This window comes from Trypanosoma theileri (genome assembly GCF_002087225.1).
Source record: "Trypanosoma theileri isolate Edinburgh chromosome Unknown TM35_Tth_4_V1, whole genome shotgun sequence".
NCBI classification, from domain to species: Eukaryota; Euglenozoa; class Kinetoplastea; order Trypanosomatida; family Trypanosomatidae; genus Trypanosoma; species Trypanosoma theileri.
Window position 1 is genome coordinate 289,000 of NW_021639846.1, and position 9,921 is coordinate 298,920.

At 40.3% G+C, this 9,921-nt stretch overlaps 4 protein-coding genes across 4 annotated transcripts; all 4 read right to left on the reverse strand.

Annotated features, from left to right (window-relative positions):
• Positions 1–408: 408 nt before the first annotated feature.
• TM35_000042270 (uncharacterized protein) lies at positions 409–3,945 on the reverse strand (the record flags this gene model as incomplete). The annotated part of the gene is made up of 1 exon (XM_029022421.1): positions 409–3,945. One exon carries the CDS (start codon positions 3,943–3,945, stop codon positions 409–411), a length of 3,537 nt encoding a protein of 1,178 aa, XP_028886079.1.
• A 547-nt stretch (positions 3,946–4,492) lies between these two features.
• TM35_000042280 (uncharacterized protein) lies at positions 4,493–5,140 on the reverse strand (the record flags this gene model as incomplete). Its single annotated transcript, XM_029022422.1, has 1 exon — positions 4,493–5,140. One exon carries the CDS (start codon positions 5,138–5,140, stop codon positions 4,493–4,495), a length of 648 nt encoding a protein of 215 aa, XP_028886080.1.
• A 1,431-nt stretch (positions 5,141–6,571) lies between these two features.
• On the reverse strand, positions 6,572–7,534 carry TM35_000042290 (mitochondrial phosphate transporter; the record flags this gene model as incomplete). Its single annotated transcript, XM_029022423.1, has 1 exon — positions 6,572–7,534. One exon carries the CDS (start codon positions 7,532–7,534, stop codon positions 6,572–6,574), a length of 963 nt encoding a protein of 320 aa, XP_028886081.1.
• A 718-nt stretch (positions 7,535–8,252) lies between these two features.
• TM35_000042300 (putative amino acid transporter) lies at positions 8,253–9,887 on the reverse strand (the record flags this gene model as incomplete). Its single annotated transcript, XM_029022424.1, has 1 exon — positions 8,253–9,887. One exon carries the CDS (start codon positions 9,885–9,887, stop codon positions 8,253–8,255), a length of 1,635 nt encoding a protein of 544 aa, XP_028886082.1.
• Positions 9,888–9,921: the final 34 nt, after the last annotated feature.

Here is a 9,921-nt window from a genome sequence, read left to right on the forward strand (position 1 = left end):
CTTCGCTATATCCACGTATGACTCCAAACACTGGGCAATCCTTCTTTCACAAGGTATTCCGAGGACCTTAACGATGATGTGTTCTACAAACAATAAAAGGGTGAAAAACAAAATAATAATAATAATAATAATAATAATAATAATAAGAGGAAGAATGTACAACTTCAGGAAACAAGAAAACAACAACAGCAACAACAGTCATCAGAAGCATCAATAAGTGCGAAAGAAAGGTTATCTGGCATTACATGTTTGCAAAAAAAAAAAAAAAAAAAAAAGCATAATGAGAGCGTATTATAATGATCAATTTGTTATTATTGTTATTGGTATTCTTCCCCCTCTTTTATATAGTCAGCAAGCTTAGAAAGAGAAATAAAAAAGCAAATAAGGAGGTTATAGTAAATCCCGTGTTCATTTGGCACCTACTTTGCGGATATACTGCTTTGCGATATTATCGGTGCGAAACCTTAATATACGTGTCACCTGCTCCCGTTCCACCTCATTAAGAACTGATGAATTTGCCATCTCCACGAGTGCTGCACTTGATTCACTCAAAAGAACTGACATTACATTTGTCTTAAGTTTCATAGAAATGACGGATTCCGTCTCCATCTTGGCAATGTCTACCACGGATTGAAGTTCTTCTTCAAGCGTGTGCAGGAGCTGTAGAAGCAATGGGACACGTTCAGGCGGCATTGGTGACGCCGAATATTGATCCAGCAGGCGCTGAAAGGCATTAAAATAGGCTCGTACTGCCACTTCACTAAAGAACTCTGCAAAGTCATCCTTATCAAGAATGCGCTTCGCAAGTTGCAACTCTCCCTTTATATGAGTAGCGAGACGTGTGGCAGCCTGCTTTATATTAGCCTCCGGGGCCGCGACATCTGCGAGTTGACTCAGGGCGGTGCGTTCCATGTCGTTTCGGATGTGTTGTGAAAAGTCATCCGCTGCTGCGATTATTGTGGCGTGTGTGAGTTGTGCGCTGACGCGCCTTTCATGCTCGAGAAGATTGTGCGGGTCGTTGTTCCTCACGAGAGCGTCGTGGACGTCGGCGTCTGTGAAGGCGCGGGCTGCGGCGTCGTGCTGGCGGAGGGTCGCGCGGGTCTCGAGGGCGGCGTGGAGGCCACGGCCGGTTCGGCCCCGCGCGACGATGGCGTCGACGGCGGCCTCCACGACGGCCCGCTGGAGGGCGAAGAAGCGGCCGGCGTAAATCCCGTGGGTGTCGAGGGCGGGGGTCCCGTCGTAGTTCTTCTCCGGCGGCAGCCACGCGAGGATCCGCACCGCCACGGCGAGAAGCGCCCGCTGGAGATCCAGCAGAAGTCCCAGACCGCACGAGAGAGAAGCCTCGCCCTTGTCGCCATCACGATCCTCCTCATCATTTTCCCTCTCATGATCAACAGCCACCACGGCGGCGACCCACGCCCCCACATGCGGCTCGCAGAGGGCAAACCACCACAACGGCATCTGCGAGCAGCACCAGTCGCAACACGACAACAAATCACCGCAGACCTCCGCCGCTCTCTTATCGCCACGCAACAACCCCCCAAGAGTCGCCAACGCACCACACACCTCCACCACAAGACCAAGTGCATCGCCAAGAGGATCCACATCGGGTGTTCGCGCAAGGCACCCCACAAGACGGCTCACAACACTTCGTAAAGGGTCGGACACATCGTGGGAAATGCACTCCAAACGGCAGAGCATCACTACTATTACTTCAGCAGACCGCGGCCCCTTCGTAAGAGACAAGGCTCGTTGACATCTCTCACATAGTTGTTTCATAAATTCAAGTAGAAATCGTGTTTTACCAGTTAATAATACGCTATCCTGCTGCTGATCAAGTTGTAGAATGTGAAGATCTGTCTTGGTTTCACGAACCTGTGTACGACGGTGCTCCCTTAGCAAACGACCATCTAGTTTTAGTAACATCTCTACCATTGGTAGTACATCCTTCTGTGCCTCTAATTTAAGTATTACGTTGAAGTCCATTTCTGGATACATTATAAGGAGGAGTTGTTTGAGATCATTCAAAATTACTGCAGCCTGTTTTTGGAGAGAATCAGATGATGATGATGAAGGAACATCCTCTAAAGAAAGAATAATGTCAAAAATATGAGAATGTGTGGTATCAAATGCTTCCTTTAAAAGACGACCCCCTATACGTGTTCTTACATGTCCATTAAGATCTGCAATTGATTCTAGGGCATGAGAGCAAAGTTCTCTAGAGGTACGATCTACTAAATTACTTCTTGTACACACTGAAACAAGGAGTGCGATATTCTCCAGTTCCTCATGAACTAAATAACGGCGAGTATAAGCCTTAAGAATAGAAACACAAGTATCATCAAGATCACCTAAAATATCAACTAACCGTAAGAAACTCTTATGATGGTTGGTACACAATGAATCCAAGTTCACATTTGATGTGAATAAATTTGAATGAGCTTCTTCGGCAGCCATTTCTTTTTCCACATCTATAACAGGGGGTCGCTTGTTGTGATCTTGATTAAGACAAGGCATGCTACACAATGCTTTAGCAGATTCTACCACATATGGATATATATCATTATTATTCTCTGTATTAGAAGATTTAGAATTGGATGATAATAGAAGAGAAGAAAAATGATATCCTATAATCTTCGTATCTTCATTACCAAATGGTTCACTTACAAATGGTTCACTACTTGGCTCACTTCTTCTCTGACGCAATGGAGAGTCTAGTTGTGCTACACTTACATAAAGAGCATCATCCACACTAATTGAAACACATGCCAAGAGTTTCTCACGGGGACCAGTACAAACACAAGACTCGTTACGGACTGTTAATTCCAAAACGATAGTGTACTCTTTAAATTGTTTATTTGCTCCTTTTGGAATTAGAAGCGTTGCACGGTTACCTCCTCCTTTCCACTGATATTCATTATCATTTAAAGTATTCTTTCCTAGTACCTTCGCTGAACTTACAACACGATCTTTATCTCTAAGGAACCAAGTTGCTTTTACTTTCTTTGGTAATCCCTTTTTACCACCTTTATCATTGGAAGCTTGGTCTTTGTCTATGACACCAAGACGTACACTTGTGAGAGTGAGAGTAATGGAGTTACCAAAACAATTTCCACGGTGTTCACCATGGATATCCTTCCAAATTGTCAATGCTCGTGTAGCATTTATGTCCCTCTTACTAAGGTCAATATTCATCATATGAAGTCGTCTCTTTACTTCTTCAAGAGATTCTTCTTTAAACTCTTCAAATTCCTTTGAAGAGATAAAATTTTCTACTTGTCTGTACGGATCCTCACCATTCCACGTCTTATCATATGTAAGTACCACACAAAGACACTGTAGTTCTTGTACAACATTTGTTTCGGATGAACGACGAATCACATCTTTTGCAAATAGTGAAACTGCGGCAGGATCAAGAGATTGATCAAGAAACTTTTTAAGAAGTATTTCCAACATATTCTTTCGCATCTCTGTTGTATATTCTTCTGGATCCCAAGGTGCACGCTGTGTTACGGACTTGATACAATCAGAAAGAAGGGACATTAACTGCTGATGTTGTGATTCCATATCTTTTTTCTCGCCATCATCTTCAACCCATAAAGTCATTGTACGACGTGCTGTCTCTAAAAGAGAGAGTACGGCGTTTGGTTTATTTCCTCTCTTTCCTTCTACTGGTAATAATGATGACGTTGTGGAGGTGGTAGTGGTTGCTGCTGTAGTTTTAGAGGGACGAAGTTTGGATGGGTTAAGGAATTTGTTTGTTGCCCCTGATGATCCATTCATATTCTCTTCCAGTAACTCTGCCATGTAATCCTGCGGGATCTCAATCGACTGCAGCCACGACGGGTCCGCCATCCACGAGGGCATAAATGAGTTGCGGGTCAACTGCGTCGATCGCCCGTCGGACTTCTCATTGACAGAGACGGCAGCACATTGATTCTCCATACGGCATAAACTTAATAATCACTGAGAGAATCAAGGAAAAGTCCAGGAATCCCTCCATTCATATGTGGAGAGAGAGAGAAAGAAAAAAAAAAAAAAAAAAAAAAAAAGAACGAAAAGAAAAAATAAAGACAACCGGATTGTCATAAATCATCATCATAAAAAAAAAAAAAATACAGAAGGAAATATACATATGGAGTTAAAGAGAAAAAAAAAGAGGGGGACAAAAGAAAAAATATTATTATTATTAAGTCATAACAAAGAATTTAATTTGTCATACTCACACATCATGAGTAATAATGGAAATAACAGAAAGAGAGAGAGTGAGAGTGAGAGTGAGAGAACGTAGGAACTTATTATTTCTTGAGTCCTTTCGATCGGAAGTTCACTCAATGAAGAATAACAATAATAAAGAAAAAAAAAAAAAGAAACGAAGAAAAAATGTAATACCACACATAGTTTTTTTACTACTATCAATGTATTTTCAAAAATCACCCACCTCTCTCCTTTCTCTCCTCCTTCTGAACGCAGAAAATAAAAAATCACTGATTTATTCTCGTAACGCTTCGTTTTGTTGAGCAAGAAGAAACTTTGTTTGCGTTAATTGTCGTCGTAGTTGCTCAGACAAAAGATTACGTTTTCGAACATACATAAGCATTTCATGAAGTTCTTCATTTACAGTTGCTGCGATGGCTTCAACCGTCCCATCACGGAAAGGCCACTGAACATTATCACTCGGTATAATATCAGGAACTTTATTTCGTTGTTCTCTTCGAATAGCACGTGCTTGTGTTTGTAACTTTGAGGTTAGTCTAGCGGCGTAAGCGTCTTCGTCTATGTATCGCTGTTGTTGAGAAATAGAGGAGAATTGACTATTAACGCTACTACTTCGGCTGTAATTTTGACTAAAACTACTGTCAGAGGCTTGTTGTTGGTCGGACTCTCGTTTCCCAGAGCCCAGCATACGCATATAAAAACAGTATGGGAAATCATCATTATCTTTATTCTCATTCATATTAACATCTATGCTACTACTACTACTACCACTACCACTGCTGCTGCTGCCGTTGTTGCTATTCATGGGTATCTCTTCTGCACTCTGTTTCCCATTGGCCACGGGGAAAAAAAGAGCCCGCGTCTGTTCACACCATATGGCGTACTCTTCTGCCTCACTCAGGTCTGTGTTCGCCAATTTCATTAATCACTATGCCTTCATTTTGGGTTTATGCATACAGAGTACGCAAGGAAAGAGGTAAAGGGAAAGAAAAGAAAAAAAAAAAAAAAACAACAACAACGTAAAGTAGAAATAAAGCTTATAACATCACTCTATAATCTCTAATAAGAAAAAAGAAAAAAAAAAACAAGATCAAATCCAATAAAAATAAAGCATCAAAATCACTTCATTTTTTTAAATAATTTTTTCTGAAAACGTGCACACTTCATTCGAAGAACATAGCATTTTTTTTTTTTTGTTTTATTTTTATATCTTTTTATTTCTTCATTTTATCTCCCTAGCTCATACCTCCAGCTTCATGTTCCGCTACGCCACAAATATAATAATAACAGTAATAATAACGAAAAAAAAAAAAAAAAACAACACATCCCTGTTTCTTGTCACAATTTATTCTCATAGATGCCTAATACATAGGTATATATATATATATACGCTCTCAGTTTTTTTTTCTTTTTTCATTATCCCAGGCCACAGAAGCTACATCATCACTGAAGAGATGGAAGAAAAGCAAAAAATGGAAAAAAAAGAAATAAAAACATAACCACTCCATCAAGATGTGGAACACGTTCAAGTGCATCGGTTACTCTCCTTCTGCACTCACTTTTTTTCACACCAGATGCGATTGTATTTCTCTCTTTCCAACTCTTTTCTCCCTCTCTCAAATATATCAATTATTATTTTTATTATAATATATATATATATATATATATATATATAAATAGTTACGTAATCTTGCTTATTCATAGAAGAGGACCCAAATATGGGCTCAGGTAGATTAAGGACAAAAACTTTTTTCTTTCCTTTCGAACCAAATTAGCATATCATCATCCTCCTTTGCCTTTTTTTTTCACTTTCATACTTACTTTCTTTTTTTTTTTTTTACTTATTGCTTCTTTCCACCCTACCCCTTCTTGCTGCTTTCATTTTTTTTTAAATCTAATTTGCACCTGTATGGTAATAATACTTATATGTTCCCCTCCCTCTGCATTGTACTTCCCCAAATGCAGATAAACGCCAGTTGTTTCTCTTGTTTATCATATCTGAAGTTAATGGTTAAAAAAAAAAAAAACACGAAAACAACACGTTACGTCAGAATCATAAAGCATCATAGACCACATACACCAAAGGAGGTTGGGTAAATTGAGAAATGTGTAGAAAGTAACAGATCTATCCACCGTGGAAGTAACAGCAAACCTGGGATAGCAAAGGAAACACCATCTACACATCCATTCCCCCCTCAGTAGGCAAAAAAAGATGAAAAAAAAGAAGAACAGAGAAACGAAGCCCTAAAGATGAAAAAAAAAAACACACAGAAAAAAAGAAGGAAATAGTAAATATACCCCCTCTTCTTAAATTCCCTATCCCCCTCTCAACCTCAGCAAATATTTACTACTCTTATTCCTTGGCCTTCTTGGCACCACCACCGCTGGTACCAAGACCGAGTGCACTCTTGTACGAGTCGTACATCCACCACTGCAGGCCTGTCAAAGTGCCGATCATCACAATACGCGCCACAAGTCCCTTTGTGCAGAGGTTCAAGTATCCCATTTCAGAGGCAATCTGACCGTATGACTTGCCAGCGTTAGAGGCCTTTCCACGTGCAGATACGAGAGAGTCTGCAGGGTGAGAAACAATTGCGCAGACGATACCGGCAATGTAACCGGAAGCAAACGTGATACTGAGCTGAGTTGCCTTGCTGTACTCCTCCTTTGGCTTCGTGAAAACGTGGGCGTAGAAGAGACGCACGACACGCTCGAAGAAGTAGAACTTCGCCATGGTGTATGGAATCTGGCGAGACCACAGTGGCACGAGGGACTTGAAGGGGAATCCGGAGTTCTTGTCTGCCCGAATAGCGGCGAGAGCGGCACCGAAGCCTGTGGGGAATGTACCGCTTGGTGATGTCTGCACCTTCACCTTCAGCATCTCCATTGGGCAGAGCGCCATATCGGCGAAGAACTCTGCACTTGCGGAGCCGGCGAGCCAAATGAGTCCCTCGTACTGTTTTGCGATCTTCTCACCTGCGAGGTTGGCGTAGAGATCCTTAAACACCTCGTAGAAGCCAAATTTGAAGGCACCCTGCATGGAGTAACCGAAGAATGTTGGCAACCATCCCTTCCAGATGCCCTTTGAGCCGCAGCCGTCCTCCGCCAACACCACACGGAAGCCGGAGAAGATGCCCTTGAACTTCTCGGGGCTCACCTGCATGTTGCACTTCACCACATCGAGTGGGCAGACGGCGGTGTGTGTGAGGCCGCAGGAGAGAACACCACCACCCATACACTTAAGATAGTAAGATGATGTGTGGGGCACATCCGGGTTAACATAGCGGGCATCCCATGGCTTCTTAGTAACAGACATGATTTCTGGTTTGGGTTTTTATAGTTTGCTTATATAAAAAAAAAGGAAATTAACACTTGTTTTCTCTTTTTTATTTACTGTTTGTTTGCTTGCTCCAACGACAACGTAGAAGAATCACTAGGACTAAAACAAGTAAAAATAAAAACAATGATAAGGAAAAATAAAGAAAAAAAAAAAAAATATATATATATACATAATATATAATACATGTATATAGACCAACGTTGTAAAAAGTGGGACTGGTGAACAAACGGATCAGTATGTACTGAAAACCTTAAGAATATAATAAAAAAAAAAAAAAAAACAGAGACTTAGTTAGAAGCATACTAAAAACACGAAAAAAAGATACACGGTGTGTGAGAAGAGAACACATTCAAGGCCACAATATTGAAGAACAAACCTTGGTTTTTTATTAACACAGAAACAAACAGACCAAAAAAAGAAGAAAAATAACATTATTGCTATTATTACTATTTTTCTTTTTGTTTATCTGATAATGAAGACATACATAAAGTAAAAAAACACGAAAAAAAAAAAAAAAAACGCACTACCGCGAAACGAAGGTTTTTTTTTTTTGTGCATAATAGCCCTTGTTATAAATATATAAATATATAAATATATAAACATTCACATTTTCAAAGTTCATTCTTCTTTTTCTCTTCACAACACCACTTAATTATTATCATAATTATTACGCTTCCTTTCATTATCGTATATATTATTTCACGGTTTCTTCCCTGTCGAGATGGTCAATAAAAGTATGGTGTGGATGCATCTTACGCCATTCATTAGACTCCGAAACCAAAACAGTTCCGTACGTTTGCATATCCGAATCTTCATATTCCTCTACTAGTTTTCCCTCAAATCCCTCTGGTTTAAAGTAGCGCACACCCAAGTAGGAGATGACGATGGTCCCTATAACTAGCACAATGGTACTCCAAAAGAGCAAGAAACTACCAAACATAGAAGCTATTATGAGAAAAGTACTAAATAGAATAGGTACACCACCCCAAAAGAGTGAGGCAATAAAACCCCCAGGCGCCTTATAAGGACGTTCTAAAAATGGTTGTTTGAAACGTAGTCTCAAAAAAACTAATAGAATTGCTATCAGACGTAAAGAGTACAAAATTTGATCTAATTCAACAAGTGTTTCAAAAGAAAGAAATACCGAAAGAATGCATGTTATTGTCGTATTGACAATTATTGCATTAATAGGAGTACCATACTTGGGATGATAACGTGATAACCATGAAGAAATATAGGGAAACGCATTAAGTGTTCCCATTCCTGCTAATGAACGTGATGTTGTTGTTAATAATGTCGTCATTAAACCAACAGTAGAGATAGTACCTCCAATCATCACAACAATTCCCATACCGTATCCACCAACTGCTTCTCCTACTTTTACCCAAAATCCATTACCCCATTTATCAAAAGGAGTATCTTTTAGGGCTTCAGCGCTTGCTCCTACTAAAATAGGAGGAATATAAGTGGCCAATGCAGAAATAATCATTAATACTAAGGCTCGAATAAAGGTTTGATGGGGATTACTTACCTCTTCAATAACATTACCGGCACTATCAAATCCAGAAAAATTCCAGGCGACAACTGGAAGAAATACTGACCAATTAATTTGTGGAGGTATATAGGAAATTCTTTCCCAATCAAATCCATGAGGAAGTTGTAACAGAAACATAAGAAGGAAGGGTAATAATGTTATGAGCATTACTACTACGCTGAATGCCCCAACAAGGTAAACCCCCACCATATTAATAAGTGCACAAGTCCATAAAAATACCACTTTTATTATAGCTTTTTCTAAAAAGTTTAAATGTAGAAGAGCTCCACTGTAGTCCGCAAGTACAGTTGGATACAAACTGTTATCCACAAAATTTAAAAAGGCTGTCCATAGGACAGTACAAAATGTAAACCATGGAGCGAAGGTTACATTTACCCACATTATAGGACCTGCATTTGATGGAATAGCACAAGATAACTCTGCTACACACAAAGAGACGGGTATACCCCACACAAATGGAATAATGCAGAGAAATATGATGCTAAGAAGTGGCCCACCCGCGCTCACCGACTCTTCCAGACCATACCCACCACTAATACTCGCTGTGTAGATAACACCCAAGAGTGTCAATGTTGTTAAGGCCGCTTTAGGACGGGCGTCCGTGGAGTCTCTGGGGTTTTGAAAGCGTACTGTGGGTGAGGCTGGCGAGTGAAAGTTGGCAATCACTGGGGTGTCTGCTGTCCGAATAGTCATGGTTCTTCGAGAAGGGCTTCGGTCTTCTCGCGCTGAAGGAACAATAAGAGGGAGAGAAAGTCGACGTCGGATAATTTCCATTGTTCTCATAGTGTATATACATATATATATATAT